This window comes from Heliangelus exortis, chromosome 5, assembly GCF_036169615.1.
Source record: "Heliangelus exortis chromosome 5, bHelExo1.hap1, whole genome shotgun sequence".
Classification (NCBI taxonomy): Eukaryota; Metazoa; Chordata; class Aves; order Apodiformes; family Trochilidae; genus Heliangelus; species Heliangelus exortis.
In genome coordinates this window covers 14,555,087-14,577,091 of record NC_092426.1, presented here as the reverse complement: position 1 = coordinate 14,577,091, position 22,005 = coordinate 14,555,087, and the positions used below count along the sequence as shown (strand labels likewise).

The 22,005-nt window shown below is 43.5% G+C and overlaps 1 protein-coding gene across 2 annotated transcripts in view; it reads right to left on the bottom strand.

Annotated features, from left to right (window-relative positions):
• CLMN (calmin) overlaps window positions 1–2,479 on the bottom strand; it is a 76,244-nt gene extending 73,765 nt beyond the window's left edge. Inside the window, exon 1 of one of the 2 annotated variants that reach the window (XM_071745687.1) lies at window positions 2,245–2,479. In XM_071745687.1, coding sequence (XP_071601788.1) covers window positions 2,245–2,326 — 82 coding nt within the window. In that variant the 5' untranslated portion in view covers window positions 2,327–2,479. The remainder of the gene's footprint in view (window positions 1–2,244) is intronic. The other variant, XM_071745686.1, reaches the window with a different exon arrangement.
• Window positions 2,480–22,005: the final 19,526 nt, after the last annotated feature.

Below are 22,005 nucleotides of genomic sequence, written 5' to 3'. Positions count from 1 at the left end.
GCAGGAGCTCTGCTGGGGCTGCTAGAACCTCTGCATCATCCTCAACTGGGTTTTCATCCTACACTCATGAATTCCTAGCAAATCAAAACTGCTATTGATTCTGCAACCAACAGATGATACTAGCGGTGATTCACATCACATTGTTTTAATGGGAGAACATGAATTTTGAATTATAAAGCAGCAGCAAGTTTAATTAATACACATGAACACAGAGCATATGCTGCCATTTTACAAGAAACTATCCTGAAGAGAAGCAACATGTTTTGCTGCTGAGCTCCTGAGTGACAAAAATCACACTCTTCCAAGTATCAGACTCACCATCTGTAAAATGTTTTTCATCTCCAGAAGATAATGTGAGAACTATGTGTTACAAATCATATATACAGTAAGTGATGGATATTACCACTTGCTTTTACCACCTTAAAACAAATGCCTTTCCTCCCCTACAGTGACCAACACAAGTCAAAAATCTTTTTAAGATCCTATTCAGTAGCGCAAGCAAAATGACAACTAATATGTTTCTCAAAGTTTGTATTGTATAGGAAGAAGAGAACAGGCTGTTTTTTTCATGAACATAATGTTATTCAAAGGAATTTGCAGTGTAGGATGACATTCTCCTACAGGACTACAGGAATTTCATAGAAGGCTGCATGCATCTGTATAAATGCATTTTAAGTTATACAAAGGGAAAACAGTTTAACTCCTTCTTATGCAGATGATTAGAGGCAAAAAGAAAAACATGTTATTCTTTTTAAGAATGGATTTCTTTTCTATTCTTTCTCAAAAAATGCCCAAGAATTAACAACTAAACTTGATATAATCACTAGAGAGTTGAACAAGAGATGAGAGGCAGGCCATCTGTGCTAGCACACAGAATCAAAAAAGACAGCCAGGAGTCAGAAATGTAGAATTACACTGTAATGAGAGACTGTCAAAACCCAAGGGAAGTTCAACTTGGAACCAGCCCTGGCTGTAATCAATGTCTGAATTTCAGAGGCTATGATGATGTAGGTGAAAACGTTGTGAAGTGACCCCATCAGCAGTTAACCACATTAATACAGATCAGAGCTAAAAGAATTACTAAATTGGGTGCCTTTCCTAATAAATTATACATCTCCTATAATCAAGCCAAACCAAAACTAATTTCCAGCAACTGCACTGCCTCTGCCAGTAGACAGTGCTTTAATATAATTATGCAGAAGCAGGAAGAGATAATGACCTACAATTCAAGTCTATCATTTTTGTGGAACATGAAGATACATTGCAGTATAATGTGAGCTGTTGATTAAGACTGGTAAGTTACATTCAACGAATCGTGCTCCCATAAACCACCACTTCTTTTTCTGCTTTCATCAATTCTTGTTGTCCTTGCCAATCACGCAAAGTTAGCCGGTGAGGAGCAAACATAACTTTGGAGGAACTACTACACTCATACCAAACTGCATTCAAACCTAGATATTTGCATCCTTTCCGCCTGCACAGCCTGTGGCAGGAGAGCATCTCGTAGATGATTTATCCAAAAGCTCTGCTCATGTTTATTCAACAGTACCTTATGAGAAGGCACATTTAAATTGGGTATTCAGATAGCCATCGGCTTTCCTTCAGATTGCGGCGATACGGACGAAGACTGCGGCCGAGCACCTCCAAACCTGAGATCCGAGTGGCCGGGTGGGTGCTGCCCCCCAAGCCCGCGGGGCGGCTCTGCCAGGATCCGGGGGGATCGCAAGGCAAAGCTTCGGTATCCGCCGAGCAAGGAGAGCTCCGGCACGGCTGGCTCTGCACCGCCCAGCCCCCGGGGGCTCCTCCAGGAGGGAGCGAGGTGAGCCGGAGCCTCCAGCCCCCTCTCCTACGGCCCTCAGGAGGCGGCTGTGGGTGGCACTGTCCCCCGAGGAGGGGACACCGCCCGTGCCGCCCCCCCGCAGCATCCTCCGCACCTGGGGGGAACCCCCGTGCCCCATCCCTCCCGCAGGGCCCGCCGCTGCTCGCCCCGGCGCCGGGGCTCTCCATGGGCTGCGCTCAGCGGAAACTTTGGCCCCGTTCTACCCCTCGCCTGCTCCGGCCCAGCACACGCACCGCCCCCGCCGTGGGGAGCCGGGGGAGCCCGCCGCGGGTGGCCCGGGGGGCGGTCTGGGAAGTCCGCAGTAGTCCTGTACCGGGACATTGGGAGAGGCGGAGGAGGAAGGACCGGCACAGGGGGAAGGCGCGGGGGCGGAGGGAGGGGTTTCTCCGGGGGTGTTGGTTTACCTTGGAGGTTCTGCACACGGATGTCGCTGATGTGCCCGATGAGCTCCTCGCGCTGAAACCAGTCCCACTCCTGCCCAGCCATGGGAACGCGGGGCCGGGGTAAGGGAGGGGGGGCGGCGGGAGCCGGTGGCACCGGCACCGCCACCGCCGCCTGCACCGGCACCGACGGCGGGCGCGGAGCAGGCGGGGGGGCGGCCCCTCTTTGCGCCGCGTCCCGCCCCACGGCCCTCCCTCCTCCCCCGCCCCCCAGCCCCCCCCCCCCCCCCCCGTCTCCCTCTGCCCGGCTGGGGGCGGCGGAGCGCTGGCGCGCAGCGGGGCGGAGCGGGACGCGGGTGCGGTCGTGCCTCACCCCGCGGGAAGGTCTCAGACCGCCGCCCCTTCTTCCCTCACCAAAGACGAGGAGGATCCCGCATCCCGGCGTGGGCGGCAGCGCGACCCCCGCTCCAGCCGCCGCCTCGGACGCAGGCGAGGTCGACGGCAGCGCGGCGGAGCCCCCTGGTACCCCCAGTCCCCGCCGTTCTTCGCCCCATCCCCCTGGGGAGCGGCCTGTTGGCACTCCAAATAAGTAGGGTTTTATTGCTGAGGCAGCAGGGGTGCTGCAAACAATACTGAGGTCTTGCCCGCTTTCTCTTACTGGGCCTAGGGACGGGAGCATTGCTGGAATAGATGGAATAGATGTCACACAAGCCCAGCAGTACGAATGGGAGGGGGTTCTTCCTCGTGGAGGTGAAATAAGCTCCACTATACATAAAAAGCACTAACAGGCCGTTTGCATACTCATTTAGGCTTCTCTCACCAGTCTGTTCAGGCTGTCAAATGTCCTTTGTGATGATTTTATCCATCGAGTATCTTAATTTACACCATTTTTCATCAAAATTGGAGAGTAATTGTCATCAAGTCTCCTCAGTATCACTAAGATGTGTGTTCTTCACACCTGGTGAACAGCATGAGCATTTACATAGAAGCCATTTCATTACAATATACCACTGTTTGTACTTCAGTGCCTGTTTTCTTTTCAAGCCATGAAGACTTTATAATGTAAACAGCAAATTTTGGCATGATCCAGTCAGACTAGTATAGCATCAGTAGTTAGACTAGCAAAACACACAAGCTGAGATCTACAAAGTTAAATATAAACAAACTGGGATCTAGAGATTCTGTTTTTCAAGTTGGCAGTGTTTATGTGATCCCAAGTAAATGCCTATTCCACACAGTCAGTTGTTTCACCCGGCTCAGGAATGCAGTGCTTTTCCCACAGCCCAGGTGATTTCTCTGTTGCAATTCAAAATGAGACAGAGATAGTGACAAGGTAAAGTCATCCATAAAGCATCTAATAGGTAAACTATTTATCTCCACTGTAATACAGACCAGCCAACCATCCCAAAATGTGGTCTGTAGGAGTGTTGAGCAGTCTTCATCTGTTTACATATCAAGGCTCAAAAGTTTCGCACAAATGACGAGCAGATGAATGCTATGCTGAAGAGTTTATAAACCTAAATGCAAGGAGCAGAAGAAACAGTTTGTGTAAAGGAAAACACATCTGAACTCAGCCAACTTGCACAAATTGCAGTGCTGAGCTTTGACTTCATTTTGCACTAGGAGGACCTGTTTTTTCCAGGAGTTACTGGAATGGGATGAATGCATCAGCATCGCATTCAGAGGTGGAGCTGGAAATGGAGCCAGTGTGGCTGTGGGAAAAGCAGGTGAATGAATTTACAGTGTCTGTGAAATACTGTCTGCAAGGGATGGCTGAAGATCCATCTCTAGTCTGTGATGCTTCTCAAAGCAGAACTAATGCCAGCACCAGATGGGGATGGCTGAAGCTTTGTCTCATCATTTGTGCACACCCTTCAGGAGCTGGGGTTTCATGAGCTCTCTGAGTAGCTGATCCCAGTCAGAACTGGCCTGCTTGTGAGATCTGCCCACAGCTGCTCACCGTGGTCAGTATGCCAGCTGGAGAAAGGGAGCTGGCATGAGAGGAAGGTAAATGAATGAGGAAGTGGAACAGTCCACAACCTTGAGCAGCAGAATCACAGAATCATAGAATGACTTAGGTTGGAAAAGACATTTAAGATCTCTAGTCCTACTGTAAACCTAGAACCGCCAAGTCTACCGCTAAGCCACATCCCTTAGCACCACATAAAAGCATCTTTTAAATACCTCCAGGGATGGTGACTCAACTACTTCCCTGGGTAGCCCATTCCAGTTCCTGACTACTCTTTCAGTGAAGGAATTCTTCCTAATAACCAATCTAAACCTCCCCTGGCACAACTAGAGGACATTTCCTCTCATCCTATCACTTGTTAATGGGAGAAGAGAACAGCACTCACCTCACTAAAACCTTCTTGCAAGTAGTTGTAGAGAGCGATAAGGTTTCCCTTCAGACTTCTTTTCTCCAGGCTAAAGAATCCAAATTTCCTCAACCACTCCTTGTAAATCTTGTGCTCTGCACCCTTCGCTGGCTTTGTTGCCCTTCTCCAGACACATTCCAGCACCTCAATGTCCTTCTTGTAATGAGAGGTCCAAAGCTGGATGCAGATTCCGGGTGAGGCCTCATCAGTGCGAAGTACAAGGGAACAATCACTTCCCTACCCCTGCTGGCCACACTATTTCTGATAGAGAAAGTGGACAATGAGGTGCAGCAGAAGGAACAAAGGGCAGAGGAAGCAACTCAATAACGCCTCTCTGCCAGCCCCACCTTATGTGTGATGTTACAACTGTGAGCTTCATTGTCCTCTGCACATTTCTCTGGAGTTGGTTACTGCCTTCACATTACTCTCTGCCCCTGTGGGAGAGATGCCCAGCTCCACTATCAGAGTGTCTGAAGATGCAGCCCTGGTGTCTGACATTTCCAGGGATATATCTGCTGGGCATCTGCATTTGACCTCCACTGTCTGGGCCTCAGGGACAGGCTGGGTTTAAGATGCTATAAAAGATTAGCATTATGGGCACAGGGAAGTTAAAACTTCCTCACAGGGAGACGAGAAGGGCATTAAACATTTCCAGGGATATATCTGCTGGGCATCTGCATTTGACCTCCACTGTCTGGGCCTCAGGGACAGGTTGGGTTTAAGATGCTATAAAAAATTAGCATTATGGGCACAAGGAAGTTAAAACTTCCTCACAGGGAGACGAGAAGGGCATTAAACTTTTCTTACCTGGGAAAACATTTGCATAGTTCAGCCAAATGGCAAAATGGTGCTGGGTAGTGTGGCCCAGCAGGCAGCACAAGCTGCCCCCTCTCCCTGCACTGATGGGAGGCGAGAGCAGCAACATTGCAGCCTGCACTGCCAGTGGGTCAGGCAGGACTTCAACCTTGTCCTGGGGTCCAGGCCCATCTGGCAGTTTTTCCTCTCTGCTTTCTGTCCCAGCATATCAATATGGGCTCTATCAACCTCATCTTCCATTAGCATGCTGGGCCATGTGTGAGTGGAAACTCTGGTCTGGTTTCAGGCAGCAGGTATGGGGTTCTGCCCAGGGAGGCAGCAGTTGTGTCACCTGCATTTGCCCATCTGAGACTTTCAGAAAGAGCTCCTCAGCTCCTTCCCCAAACCAACTTTGCTGTTAGCAGAAGATCTCACAGGTAAAACCTCCTCTGAGATGGTTGTAACAAAATTGCAAATATATGGTAGAATTAAGTGCTCCAAAATGAAAAGCTAAGCCTCTAAAGATGTAAGGATGCTAAAAAATTGTGAGATCAAAAGGGTCATCTTTTATAAATATTTATCTTTGAGATTTTATGTTCTTCCCTGCAACCACGTGATCTATGAATCAGCTCAAGAAGAAAATATGAAATCTGAGAGTCTCACATAAAGACAGAACTCTAAACATTGTTACTTGTCAATAAAATCAGTAAATGCATGTGTGAAATTTTCTGTGAAAATGCTATATGCCTGAAGAACTTATCTTAAAAAGTGATTTGGGATTTTATTATTACATATCACTTGCCTTTTGATATTTAAGGACAATTCTATAACTGAAAAAGCAGACTACATTTAATTAAGTCCCTTGGCTCAGACTTGTTACTTAGGGCAACACTGTAAACACTTGGCAGAGACTGAACTGTAATAACAGCTTTATTTAAAAAAGATTTTGGTCACAAATGAGAAGGCAGGTAGTCTAGTAGAGAGTTCATGGGGAGCTTACCACTGCTCTACATCACCTTCATCTTTTTTCTTTTTAGAAATGAGTTATTTAGTTTACCATCCTTTGTGTATCTATCCATGAGTGATTTAATGAGTTGAAATCTCAGTTTGAGAAGAAAATTTATACTCAAAGATTGTCTGATAGTAGCAACAAAGCTGTCAAATCCTACAGCTGGGCTTTTTGTCTGTCCAGATGCCTTGTGGCTTTTGCTAAAGCAGCAAGGGAAAGTGTCTGACACAAAGGAAGCTATTTAGGGAAATAAGATATTTATGCCATGGTAGCTAAATTGTTTTGGCTTTATAAATGGAGTTTCCCATATGGATTGTCATTCCAGGAGTGGATTCTTTTCTGGCTTTGTTCATTCCAGTTCTAGACCAATGGTAACCAGAAAAAAAGCTGTCTCTCTTGCAATAGGTGTGTCCATGTGAGGACATCGTGTATATTCAACCCAAACCTCAGACAAGTGTAGCTTCCTAGCCAGACATACCTTAACCATATAGCCAAAGAATTACAAAAATAATGCCACACTGATCCCTGCTACACCTCTCTGCTCATATGCCCAGAATATCCTTGTTGAACCCCACAGGCCATCAGTGTTCTCCTCCACCTACACCAAATATTGTTTCTAGAAAGGTGGTGGGCATTTGGGACCTGCCCCTGCAGTACTCACAGAGCCCTCAAGTCTTTGCATGGTCTTCTGGCTCATAAAAGGGGCTACAGAGAAGGTGAGGATCTCACTCAGTTTTTAATATTTTAGTTTTTCTGAAGTCTTCCTGGAAGACAACTGAAAATGGGGGATTTCTTGTCTTACAGCTGAATGAGAAGGAAAGAAAGCTGAAGTCTATAACACAGGAAAGTAATCCAAATTCTTATTTAGATCTCATATTTTGTAGATACAGTGCAACCCGACCTGAATGGTGACTCCATTTCAAGGCAATAATCACAGCAGGTTTCATCAGCACTTCATTTTCCTTGTTTAGCCCAAATCTGAAACACCGAGGAGTGCCAGCCATGAGAAAAGACTCATTAGCTGTGCCAGATGAATAGCTAAGCTAAGCTCACTTCTATTACCCTGTCTGACAGCAGCCACCCCTTAGTCTGGCTCCTCTGCCCACACACATGTAAACAATAGGAGGGGTACCATGTAAAGTAGATTTTCAAAGCAAAACACTAGAAAAGTCATGAGCAAAAAGTCAGTCTAATTCAACCAAGTAAACAGAAGACAATCTGGAAAAGGAGCAAGAGGTATTGTACTAAGACCATTAAGCAACTGGAAGAAATTAGGATATGTCAAAAAAACCCAAATAAGATATGAAATATAAGTGCTTTATGACTTTTTCTTTAGAGACAAGGGAGAGTACAGTAAAATATGTTCTACTTCTCCAGCCAAAGTTTGATAACAAGCAATGAATTGATTTATAAAATTGAAATAATCAATAAAATTAATACCATCTTAGAAACACTGAACCAATCCTCTTCTTGGTCTGTTTCAGATGCTAATGGAGGAAAAGATGTGGTGACTCTTGGTCCTGTCTCAATGTGCTGCTGAGTGTATCTACAAACTCTGGGTGTTGACCAGCCACCCTTCTCTTACCCTGTTTTGTCTCCTACTTCCTTGACTCCCAGAAGTCCACCACACAGGTGACACTGATGAGTCACACTGATTCATGACAATGGTTGCCACATAATGGCAATTAGTAGTCTGTGGGACTTGCTAGAAGGTCTCTCTGTGCTGTAAATAGGTTTCACCACACAGTCTCTGGATAATAGTGGAGTTACAGTGGCTTCTAACCTGGACAAATTCAGCTGAATTTGTTTCAGATGCTTGCTATCAAGGTGAAGTTTATTGGTACCAGCTTGGTAGCAAGCTGCACTTTCCAGTGAGCTGTGCCATTTTCAAGACTGGGTCGTTTGAGGTGATGGTGTCACATCAGGGAGAGCTTCCATGTGCAAGAGCTGTGTAGTTGAGGTCCTTCTGATTCTTCACTGGTTTGGTGGACGTAGAGCTGTGTGGGTCACTCCCAGTCCTTCCTCTGTGTTTTTTCATTTGCTTTGGTGAGCATGGTTTATTTTAAGGTGTTATTTATTGAGAACACACATGTTTTATTTGAGAAAGGTAATGTTAATGGGAAAGGGCCTTCCCTGGCTTGCAGACTGGTTTTCTTAAATTCAGTTTGGGTTTCTGCTGTTCTTTCATGCAGTCTGAAGACTGGAATAAAAGGAGAGTAGTTATGTAAAACTCATTTGAATATTATGCACTTGCGGAGCTGATTGATTCTGTTGCCATGGGCTTTTCATTCAAAACTTCCCCCTTTACTAGGGCAAAACCATCCTCAATTGAGAGATGTGTGACACAGTAAAAACTCCATCCAGTTTTTGGAAACTTTTTTGTTATTTTTCCCTTTTTTCCCTTTTCGTTTTTTCCTCTGTTTCTGATGGTTCCAGGACACAGTTGGTCTCATCCATGTGACAGTATTGTGTAATTCTGCTCCTTTGAGCCTGGCTTGTTCTCAGTCAGCTGTGGCCAACTGAATTCAGGACCTTCTGATTCCCTTCTGTACTCTGTACAGCACGCAATGAAGATTTGTTGCCCCAGTAGGTAGCGAACAAGGGCTGCAATGTGAAGCAGCGAGGGGGTCATTTTTCCAGCTATAGATGTTGTCTAGCACCCTAAAGGCCAGGCTGAGTGTCCCCTGGGTGTTTCCAACTCTTCATAACCCACTCCCATAACGTGAGTTTTATTGCTTCATTCAATCTGATCTCCATGCAGAGGTAAAAATGCCAGCCTGGTGCTAGCAGCTGCTTAAACAATGACTGAAGGAATGGAGGAGCCTGTGCCATCTGGGGGCTTGGAAGGAGAGAGGGACAACAACCAAGTGATTTGGTATGGTGGATAAGGTGATGCCTGAGGGTAAGATTGTGTAGAGCTATATAAACTGGTGAAGTTGTGCAAGGAAAGCAATCCAGCCCCAGCTGAGCCTTGGTCTGGGCAGGCCAACTCAGTCTGCTGCACAATGTTCTGCTTTGGGTGACCTTAGCTAGCCAGGTTACCTTCTCCTGCCTCAATTATCTTAATTTGAGAAACGGGGGGTACTTTTGCTGCATATCTAATTGCCAGTATTGCCAGTCAAAGCTTCTGCAATAATGTTCACCAGCAAAGACTATTTTTGGACATCACTACAAATATTTAACACATTGTAAATTATAAATCAGCTGCCTCTGACACCAACCAGAAGTGAATGCTTTAAGTAAAAAATGGAGATTGCATGGTCTGTTTTTTTTTATCCTATGAATATTAGGATTTGAATTAGAATCATAGAATCATAGAATCATAGAGTTGGCTGGGTTGGAAGGGACCTCAGAGATCATCAAGTCCAACCCTTGATCCACTCCCGCTGCAGTTACCAGCCCATGGCACTGAGTGCCACATCCAGTCTCATTTTAAATATCTCCAGAGATGGAGAATCCACTACCTCCCGGGGCAGCCCATTCCAATGCTTGATCACCCTCTCAGTAAAGAAATTCTTTCTAATGTCCAACCTAAACCTTCCCCAGCACAACTTGAGCCCGTGCCCTCTTGTCTTGCTAAATTAAGCAAGAATTAAGGCAGCAGATAGTTATTGCAGTGTTTAAGCACTGCAGCTGCAGATGCTATGAAAGTAATGATATCTTCTCTAGCTTTTATACACAGCTTTCCATCTCAAATCTATTTTATAGTGCAATTTTCTATAATTTACAGTCTTAACCCACCTGTAACAAACTCTGCAAGCCCTGAAATAATGTTTTACATTATATAAAATAATCTGAATATTTTTGCAATAAAATCTTTGTGCAACAATGAATTATGTGTGAACTGTTCTGTGTGCTTCACCGTAATAACAAAATGAATTAGTTTCTCAGAACCAAGCAAGGAAGAAGGCTCTTTTTGAACTGTCTGACCTCTTTTGCAGCACTGGAGATGTCGGATATTCTCCAAATGCAACATTCAGCTAAACTGCGTGTCAATGCAGCTCCCTTTGGAAGTGCAACCTTTCTCCTAAATTTCTTGTTTCTATCCAAAGAAGTGGTTTCAATTTTACATCCAATATCAAGTCATCTTGGCTGTGAAAGAAATTCAAGAAGAGTTTCCTCTTCTGACCTTCCCAAAGACCCATAACTTCACAAGTAACAGAAATACAGGCTTTTGCAGTATGAGATGTACTGATAGTTCCAAGCTTCTTTGGAGCAGACATTTTCATACCTTACTTGTATTTCACCGAATATTTAATGTCACAGTTCTGCCAGAAGCCTCAGAAAATCAGCAGTCATTCTTAGTAGAACGAGGTTGATGATTCTGATAATTTCTCTTTACTGTGATTCAAAATGTGACCTTCAGGAACATGACCCCTGTCAAGCATGTCCTTGTGGCTGCTGTGGATGGCAATTTAGAAGTCATGGCTGGTGGCACTTCATTCGACCACTGCTAACTTTGAGCATCTACCAGGGTTTATCAAGCTCTAACCAATACTCCATTGAAGACTAATCACTTTCAATGTTAGAGAACACACAGTGGAGCTTTTGCTTAAGCAAATTTTGACATCTCTTCTTTGCTGAGGCCAGGAGAGCCCTTAGTGTTGGGTTAGAGAGCAAAACCTCAATGAGGATGTGTTTCTCATCAGAGGTGGCTGCTTGCTTCCTGCCACTGTGCATTTAGTAAAGGATGGCAAGAATAGATAAGAATCAAGCTCTGGCTTTCAAATACATCCTTTAAGCAGAAAAATCTGGAGACAAAGCAAACAGTGGTATCTGTGGGTTGCGGGGTACCAAAATGTACTTCCTGCACTCATTTTGTAGGGATTTGTATGTGCATGAGCAGAGGAATTCAATCTGAAGTGATAACTTGCCAATGGTGCAGCCGGGGATTCATTAAAGCTGCCCCTCCCCATGTCCAGCCTCCCCCTGCATCACCCAGTCACACCTGGATTGGTGAGAGGAGTGCTGAGCAGCTAAGAAATGGATGGATTTGTATGTATTTACATATTGTTTTCCCTGGTTTAATAACTTATCTGCAAAAATGAATCACAGTTAAGGAAGAAGACAAGAGTATAAAGCATCATCGCTTGGCAAATATTCTTAAGTCAGCTTTGACAGAAGTGTTTGTACTTTGCTTCTGGAATATATCAATTTATGTTATAGCTCCCTTGACTTCAATTGGCAGAAAATACAGTAAAAAATTCAACTGGTGTAATTTCAAAAGACAGTCTGTAAGTGTGCTTTCCATAGAATAACTGATTTTAAAAAAGAAAAAAAAGAAAAGAACAAGACATTTTGTGCAATCTCCTACTTGCCAAAACCAACGCAGTAGCAAGTGATGGGTTTGAATGGAAGTCCCAACAGCAATAACTGTTTCCAAGGCTGTAGAATCACCAATAAAAAAACCTGCCAAATCTCCCAACTTTGATAAGATTTGGTAAGGCTGCCCAATTGCCCAGAGCTTGAACAGTCAAGAATATTCTTTATTACATCTCTTGTGTTTTTATACAAGACAATGGCCTATCCCATTTGATACAAACATACCTTTATGGGAGCTCTTTGAGATTCCAGATGAGGTGAAAGTATGACCACATGTTATCATGCTGGAGAGTTCTGCCTTCTGTATTCAGTGGTGTTTACCTGCTTCTCTACATCCTGTTGCATTTTATTGCACAACTGATTAAAGAAATATTTATCTGTCCAGGAGCTCTTTCTTATGATGATTGGTGAAATACGATTGAAGTGTCTCATGAACAATCAAAGTGTTGAGGGCTGTTCTCACATATATTTAACTTTCTTTCTAAGAAAACAGCGGGCATCGAGGGATTTTTAAATGCACTGGAGACAAAGACAAAAACCAGTGGCCAGAAGCTGAAGCCAAGATGAATCCAAATGAGGAGAATTTAATAGTGAGTCAGTCATCCAGAGAAATGATGATTTGCCAGCTCTTACTGTCTTCAGAGGGAGCACATGTCTTTTTAGAAGATGTGCCATACTCAAACACAGTAAATTTTATTCAAAAATGGGTTAATTGTGCGAAGTGTAATAGTCTGTAACATAAAAGCCAATCAGGGGATCTGTCTAATGGTCCTTTGCCTTTAGGATTGTGAGGTTTATCTTAAAAAGATATTGCTTTTCTTTTCATTTTTCTAGCTCTTGCACAGATTAGATCAAAGAGTTTTAATTACATTCCATAAGAATCGAATTATGGAAAATGAAGCCAGTGAGTAAAGGAAAAGTAGTAGCAGCACCAGTGAAGTGATAAGAGTTTCCAGTTAGTGCTCAGCCAGTGGGAACTAATTCACTCATTCAGGAAGCTACAAAACTGCCGTCAGATGGCATTTTTTTGTCACTGCCAAACAGGTTGCAATTAGATCCTTTGACAAAGGTGAATTGTTTGATAGTCATAATTTAATCCTCTGATACCAATTCAGCAAGACAATCAATAAAACGTATGGTCCATTTCTTTTGAGGTTATCCTGCATTTATAGACAAAACGATTGCCACAACATTGGAAAACAGATGTTGCTAGGTATCTACTACAGCACAGCTCATACCTGCAGACATACGGAGCCTGCGTGGCCTCTCTGCTGTGCCTGGGTATGAAATTATCCATGTATGTACATATACATACACATAGATATAGGATTAATGGATGATGGAGTAAACAGAAGAGTGTTGGTGGTGGGAAGTGAGCATGTGAAGATGTCTGCATTTGTTCAGTGCCATGTCTAACAGTTGTACACATCCATGCACAAGGCCAGTTCCTCATACTCCTGTCATTCGACTTCACAGACTCACAGCATTCGTATGATACCTGCAGAGAGGGGTTCAGGTAGTCAGTAGGTGCCTTGCTACTGGGTGACACTTTTTGAGAGCTCCTTTTTCCCTTTTAAGTATGCTATGAGAGTTAAAACACAAATAGCTACACACCTCCAGAAAGCCATCATCTTCATCTACTGAATTCAGAGTACCTGTATTTGGGAAACCCAGACATCAGATTGGCTTTGGCTCTGGCTTAGGGCATATGCAATCATATGTAAGGCATTTAACTTACCTGAATTCGTATTACCTTATTTACAGAACTGGATGCTGTTTTCCTACCATGCCCTACTTCTCCCACCTCTTGTGAGCTGCTACATCCATGTACCTTCACATGGAGGAAGTTTCAGGAAAAGCCTGTGGCTTCAGTATTACCTGTGTAAACAGCATGCAATGGCTGTATTTTGACTGGTGAAAATGAAGCAACACTGATCAGACTGTTTATTTATGCACATTTTAAGGTAGGGTGTCATATACACCTGTGTTCAACACTTCTTTAAATCCTCTTTTAGACTGATCCAGTTAGTACTGCATGTGCCTATGCTCACCAGGAGTGGTTCAAAAGGTCCTAACCTAAGGCCCTCAGTGCCAGGAAATGATGTAACCTCCCCAGTTCCTGGAAGGGGTTGTAAACCCAGTGCCAGAAATCCTCACTGCTTTCTTCTCCCTGTTGTTGCAAATGATATTCACTTACAAGTCCATTTTCCTGCCAGGTAGAGAGTTCTTTTGGGGCATAACATGTCTTTGGCTTCAGCAGTAGTGGAAGAAACCTAAGAAAATGTGCTTCAGTTAAATTCTAAAGGTGAAAGGGCAAAATTGGAGAGTATTTATTTACTTATTTATTTATTTTAAAGAGAAAAGTAGGAAGTGCTTATTGGTTGAGAAATCTCATTATTTCTGAGCTGATTTCAATGATCTCTGAGCATCTGTAAGCACAGGTATGCTTTGCACAGCTGAACAGACCATGTACCGGTTTAAATCAGTTCTCAGCTGATAGGGAAAGGATTACAAGCTGTTTAATAGAGCCTTTACCACAAAGAAGTAGACATTGTTTCTGAAGGAAGAATGTTAGGTACACAGCTAATTTCCTGGGACTGCAGGAGACAGACCTGCAGCCATCAGTTACATTTGGGAGCACCATGTCCTGTGTGCACCCCACAGCAATGGCCTGAAGTGCACAGCCACATCCAGCGTTGAGTCTCATCTAATGCATTTTATGCCACAGCTTTATTCCCACCCTGGTCCTCAGATTCTGACAGCTCTGTCTCTCTCAGAGAGCCCGAGCAGCAGCACACAATGCACAATATAACCCCTCTCTCCCTGTTTCTTCCCACAAACCAGCCATTGAGCATTGGTCAGGAGCCATTAGCACCCAGTTCAAACACAGCATCAATTCTATGAGAACTCATTGTTTTTATAAAGATCACATGCAATTTGTTGCCAAGCAGCCTACAAAAATATTTAAAGCCTGCCCCTCTCTCCACACAATTTCTTTTAAAAAAACACAACAAAAATAACAAGAGCTTTTACTTTGTGCCTTAAAAGCTGAGAGGGAATTAACCTCTTCCTGCACAGCTCCCAGACAGTGGGATGATGGAGCTGTTGCCATGTGCATGTGTTTCATGGGGATGATGCTGGAGAGGACTTAAGTTGGAACTCTGGATATGTATTTATTGGCTTGGTATTAGACTGTCATACATCCTGTGAATGCCATGTGGGTCTTCACAATTCCCTCTCCTCTTTAGACATAATATTTTCTGTCTAACTCTGATGTACATACCTGATTTGTAAGGGTCACCTCCTCATCCCAAGGTCTGTGCAGGGTCCAGGCCCACCTAGGAAGAACTGCTACATTTGCTTACATTTTTTCTCCCCCCATCCATCCCTGCAATCGTTTATATCTAAGCAAATGTTTAGCTGCTTTGCTGAATTGTCAGACAGGAACAATGTCCTGTCTGTTAAAAGGAGAGTTCCAGCTTTAGATTTTTGAGTAAAACTTGGAAGTAGATAATTTTTTAAAAACACAGGTAATTATTTTTACTCCTACCAGACTTCAGTTTCACCATTATGAGTTTTCAGGCTAGGTTTTTCTGTCTGTGCAGTCTCCAGGCACAGGGCTATCTTCTAGTCACCCAAGGCAGTATGACACTGGACAGGCTTCTAATGAAAAAACAGACCAAGCATATATAAAAGAATTGGCTTGAATACCAGCTGCATTTTCTATAGGAACCAGCCTTCACACAGTGTGTACCTTTGTGTGTGCAACTGCAATACTCAGAAGGATTCAATTGCCATCCAGATGCTGGCTCTGGATCAGAGGCATTTCTGATCTTTGAGGAGTGAGGATTACGAAGGTAATGGGGATGGCCCTAAAAGATGCATCAATTACATACCAGTTATGTAAGAGAAAGACTGTTTTCAGGACATTTTCTGATTACCTCTCATTCACATTTGATTTTTCAGGTTCAGGTACTATTCTGCTTTTTGAAACCAAAGTTTCAGGCTCACAGCAGAATCACATAAATATGATCTGTGTTCCCAAAAATTGTAATTTATATGATACACCACGTATCAGTTTAAAATAAGCTCCTCCAAATTGATTTCAGAACTGCAGACACCATTTAGAGTGGCTTGACCTATTTTTGCCAGACAAATTTTAAAACTGGTTGGAAAGTATCCCCATTTGGGCGCTGACCTTGTTATTTATAATAAGGTCTTGCTCTTATAGTATCTATTAATTATAATAATATTCCTCAAAATGTCATTTATCCACACATTCATAAGGACATAACATTCTGCAAGTTGCATAACGGAGGTAGGATCTTATCATGACTTTTGGTTCTATAAAAATGCAAATACCAACAGCAAATGTGCTATGCTGTGACTATCACGGTAGTAACATTAATCCTGTGCATAATTGTTTTCTGCATGAAGACATTAGTGTGTAAAAGCATAAGCAATTTTTGACATTTATCTTACTTTTAAGTGTGGTTTAATGTATTTCCTTCTGCAAGAAGCAGAGATTATTAGGCAAGCTTGGTTTTTTTCTTTCCAGTTTGCTTCACCTGTGGTTCTCATGTATTGCCAGTGAGATCTGCAGTTCACCTAAATTAAAAGGATAATTTAAACGCAAAAGAAGCAACTGAAAGTAACCAATAAACATTATTTAAAGAAAACATATATGGCAGCTCTTCCTCCTGTGCAAAATGGGAGCACAAGGCTGGTCAGCCAGGGTCAGCCAGGAGGGGCATCTGGTCTGGTGTCTTCTCCTGAAATGGAAACTTGCACTGGGAGACTCAAAAGGCACCAGAACCTTTTTCTGAGCACACACAATTTAGTCTGTCCTCCCTGCTGGAGTCCTTCCTGGTTGCTTAAAAAAAGCAACCCCATCTTCACTTTAAAGGCAAGGCCCTTTTCTGATGTTACAAGATGGGGAAAACCAGAGCTCTAGCAATAGTCCTGATCTGTAGATGTCATTGTTATATCCACCCTCTAACTCTTTGGCTGTTAGCCTGGGAGCTTTTCTAGGAGGGTGGTCTCCATCATGCCTAAGCCTGCTTTTTTTCTCCTTCCCTTAAATCAATTATAAAAGCACGAAATAATATAAAAATTATTAAGATGCAAAGACACGAAAATATGTATAGGCAAGTTATAATGAAGAATTTGCCAGATTTAACACAGACCTACTCCAGAGCTAATCCTACTGGAGGGGAAGGAAAAAAAGCAGAGTAAGAAAGAAATAATTTCGAAATCAGATGCCAGCAGCTAGCAAACAGTAAAGATCTCTTAACATTTTCTAAAGACACTCTAGTCAAGATATCTGCATTTGAAGAAACCGTTCTTTCCAAGCTCATAGAATGGTTTGGGTTGTAAGGAACCATTTAGTTCTAACCCCCGTGCCACGGTCAGGGACACTTCCCACTGGACCAGATTGCTCAAAGCCTCATCCACCCTGGCCTGTGCATCCCTACGGCTGATGCCGAAACTTTCGTCTGCCCGTGTGCACCCCCCCTTCCTGGGGAGCAGGCGGGGTACAGCCCACCCACCCACCCCCCCTCCCTGCGCATCCCGGCTGCGCTGAGCGCTGGGCGCCGCTGCCCTCTCCTGGCGCCGTCCCGCATCTCGGCCGGCGGCGGGGGGGCCGCGGGTTTGTAGCTATGGTGCTCAGGCATGGGGTGTTCAAACTGCACGGCGGGGGTACAAGAGACACGATGCAAAATAGAAAAATAATAAAAAGTAAATATGTTACAAACCAACTGAAAAGGAAAAGGAGGGGGGTTAAAGGTTACTGGACAAGGAATACTGTAATTCTTAGAAAGAAACTTTTCAGTGTTTCCCTGCTTTTAGGGGGACCAGTGTTCCCCTCTCCATCTTCCTGCATCCCCCAGCGGGGCAGTGGGCCAGGCCATGCCATGGTGCTGCTGTCCTGCACCAAGGAAGGCAGCTCATGGTGGAGCTTCTCTGTTAGTCAGAACCCCTCATTCGGGGGTTGTGTGAAGCATTTTTCCCATTCCTGTAGCTAAACAGAAACCTCCAACACATGCACTGGCAGTCTCGGTGGAAAACAAATCATATGTTGAGTGTTGCTGAGACTCTGGGGAGAATTTGTCAGCCCAGGACCATAGAGATGTACAGAGGCTTTTCCTTATCTCAGTTTTGAGTGGTCATTTGTGACAATGTCGAGAGCATAAAGCTCTGCTGCCTATGGTTCCCAGGCACATGGCATGAGGACCTTTGCCTGTACAAGGTGTGGGGAACTGTCGAGCAGAGAACTGCAGATCTGTCCCCACTGCTGATCCTCTGAAGAGCAGAACTTTGATTTTGACCACATCTCTCCCTTTTCTCATCAATCTGCATTTTTGGGGAACTCCTGAGCAAGCAAGAATTCCACACACCTGCAAGACATTCAGAAACTTTTTCTCTCCAGCAGAAGACATCTTCAGGGCTCCTGCCCAGGGCACCTTTCCCTTGCAATACAGGGAATAAAAACAGAGGAAAGTCCTTCATGCATGGCTCTGGCCAGAGGTAGAATCACAGAACAGGAGCTGCCAGTTGGGCGAGATCAGAGGAGAGAAGAAGAATATCCCATAGCATGGTAAGACTGCTCTCTGAGAGCATCTCAAAGCCCTAACCTGTTTAGTGATAAAAGACGTGCTCTGTTCCCTGTGTTTTTATTTTCCTTTTCAAGGAACTTCACATAGCTGAAGGGGGAAGAGAAAAATAGCCTTCTTAAATATTATTTCAGTTCTTTAATTTCTATTTCAAAGAATCAAATTTATTAAGCAGCAGTACTTGAGATTACACTCACAGAGCAAATTCTCAAAGGAAGCCTCACCATCTAGGTGTATTTTTCATTATACAATAAACTCTGAACTCCACCAAAGGTGTTTTCTCATAATGCTAAGCTCAGTGTCTGACAATTATTGTCCAGCTCCATTTGGTGCCAGAAGTGCATTCAGTGGAGAAGTAATAAATCCTTTCATGCTGTTTAATAAAACAAGAAAATGTGTTGCTCACACTTGGATGCTAGACTTTATTACACAAACACAGCTAAAAAAATAAATTGACTGTTTCCTGTTTAGAAGTGCCTTCAAGTCACATGATGTTGATTTTCTCCAGGTGTTGCAAATCTAAATGAAATTTTCACTTAAGTTATTCTAAAAGAGGTGAGTTGTGTCAAAATGCAATAATCAACATGTTGTTAAAGGTGCAAAAACCATTGTAAAAAACCCCAAAACATTCATGTGCTGTAATGAAATTAGATGTGGAGCATGGTGGTTGCCAAATTATATAAGATATTTGTGAGACACGTGATATTTGTGTGACACAAGATATTTGTGTGACACTTTGCCATCCTCTTTAGTGCTTTTCTGAGTTTTCAGCAAGATAAAAGGAGAGAAAAATCCTATGAGATCTGAGTAACCCCTTCAACTTGTCAGCTAATTTCATCTTTGCAGGGTTATTCTCTACTCTGGTGGCCTGGTCTTTGTGAGAGATGCCACCACTACAGTAAAATAAATGCCTCAGAAAAATTGATGTCTTTAGCAAGGTACTCAGCACTAACCAGGAAAGACATCCTTATGTAGGATTGTCTGTCCCTCCATTTTCACTAGCTTAAATGAAGAAAAAAGTCAGCCACGTATTGTCCTTTAATAGATAAATCCTGCGGTTTTGGAATTACACTGCTTGTTCTTCCAATGTCTATGTGAACCTCATCCAGTGATGCCATGAAGGACAGAATGACTATTGTCACATGTGCTTCATTCCTTCTCTCACCTTCTGCCCACTGATAGACTTCTGTGGGTGTCTCTCTCTTTTGAGGACTTGTTGGGTGCCCAATAGCCTGTATTTCTGTGGGGATGACAAGGCTGAAGAATGCCCCTAACATTTGGAGCCAGAAAAAATGAGCATTAGGATGAGGTTTAAATCTTGCTTGATTTTCTCTCATAGCTTCTGAACCACCTGGAGGCTTCTGTCCAGAACAGCTCTACCTTCACTGGAAAACTTCACACACCTGAAAAGGATGGATCTCACCTCAAAACTTCTGAAACCTCTCAACAAATCTGGGGTCCCAACCACCTCTTGTCTGCATCCCTGATATGTTGCAGATAGGCCATCATATGAACCCAGTGTTGCCTCTTTGATATTTTATGGATGCAGCTCTAACTCTTTTCTGTGACACTCTTGTTCTGATCTTTTTGAGTTTACAATGGTTGAGCACACTTGCACCACTGGGGTTTATGACTCCTGTTGAGGTTTCTTTTAGAAGAAAACAGACCTCCATCATTAGGTGGCTCACATCTGTCCTGCAGAGACTATCTAGCTATAGGAGGCACTGATGCTGCACCTCTGTGAATCTCAAAGAATAATATCTCCTTTGATATCCTCCAAAAAAACTCCTCTACCTGAAAGAATGACTTGAAGAGCCATGATGCCTCGAGCAAAAGAACTGATCAGAATTGACTGCAAAGACTTCCCAAGTGACACAAACTTTTTAACAGGCTCTCAGAGCATATGAGGTTTCCAAATCAGCTTGACCTGCTGAAGACTTGGCAGCCACCAGCACTGGTGGGATCACCCTATTCCCTCACCACAGTGTCCTGTGGGCCAGCAGCTGCAGTCCTGTGGTTGTGCAGTTACATCCATCAGAGAACACAGCCATCTGAAAATGATTAGTATTTCTGCAGGATTTTTTTTTTGTCTGGATCAGTTTGCTGATCCAATCAGCCAAACAACCTGGATGACTGCTGTCCTGGGGAAGCACGGCAGGGAAAAGAGGTGCAACATGACTTTTTAATAGGAGTGCAATCATCAGGTGGCTGAAAGTGCTTGGGAAACTATCTCTGAGGGTTTCGGAAGCCTAGAGTGGTGTGCATCTTACTGGGTTCTTTTCTCCCAGAGATACAAGTTGAACATGACATTTAAATGCCTGAACTTCAAGCTCATGAGTAATTTCCAAGGCATCTAATATTTAATTTCAATTTAATTATATTCTTAGCTTAAATTTAACAATAGTCACAGTCTGACTTGCATGTGCAGAGTTATGTGTGTGTTCATGTTCTTCACTGAACTGTGAGTATTTCTCATGAAGAATATCACAGTTGCATGTATAGAAAGGAACTGATTTTTCTTAGTGGTTGAGTAGGTACAAATGTCTCTTCCAGTTATGAATTTATTTGGCTCATTAGTTGAGAGGTGATTTATTCACTCTTTCTCTTTACTGACAGTAGCAGGTTTCCTTCCACCTGGGTGAAACTCCAGGACTCAAAACTTTCCAGTTAACTCCATCTGCAGATTTAGTCAAAGGCTCACTTATCAGAGTCGGTCTTACAATAGGGTTTTTGTTGCTTAAAATTTTTGAAAATCAGCAGGCTCAAATGTAGGGTTTTAAATCTGCATTTGCACTCCTCAGATACTCTTTGGGGGTTGTGAGCTTCCCACATAATTTCCAGTGAGACAGAGGAGAGAAAATCTTGTGAGTCTCTCCCTGTGTTGCAGAGACCAGGAGGGCCATTGGGCTGGCTGCCTCCCTCCCCTGGGGGAAGCAGGAACATGGCACAACATGGAGAAAAACTCCTTACCCTTAGGAGGTTAGATGAGCACAAGTGATGCGAGGAGTGGTGATAATAATAGAAGAAGAAAGGTGAAAATGCTTGGGATTTAGGGGGGATTTCAAAGACACTCCAGGAACACTAAATATTGGGTATTACGCAATTAAGTGAAACCTTCTGCTGGTATAAAACATATTAAAAAAAAATATCAATCTGCCTGAGCTGAAGTGTGATGCCATGCTGCTTACATTATATATGAATTGTAATTGGAAACAGGACATCTGCAGAAATTAACCATTAACAGTTGAGCACTAAAATCTTTAATTGAGTTTGTAAGCCCTTAATGGCACAGTTAACCCTAGACATAGCTCAGTGCACGCACTACCTGGTTAATAACTCTAACAGCTGATAATATTTCACACCCAGGAGAGTACCAGATTAGCAAGAGACTTGGTGGAATGAGTTCAGCTCACCACTCTTTTGGACTACAGACCCAATAGCTAAACTTTTTGCTTTAACTGTTCTTTTTGGGCTTTCTTTCTTTCAGACCTGCATGTGAGGAGAGCACCCCTCCACGCATGGCTTTGCAAACTGCAGGCATCACCATGTCCTCCAGGTGCTCCATGGTGTAGAAGCAGATGGAAACTACTTAGTGCTGGATAAATCCACATTGGGTGGCCTGAAAAGTGGAAGAAGTGACTATAACTTTAAGTCTCCTTGGCAGAGAGTG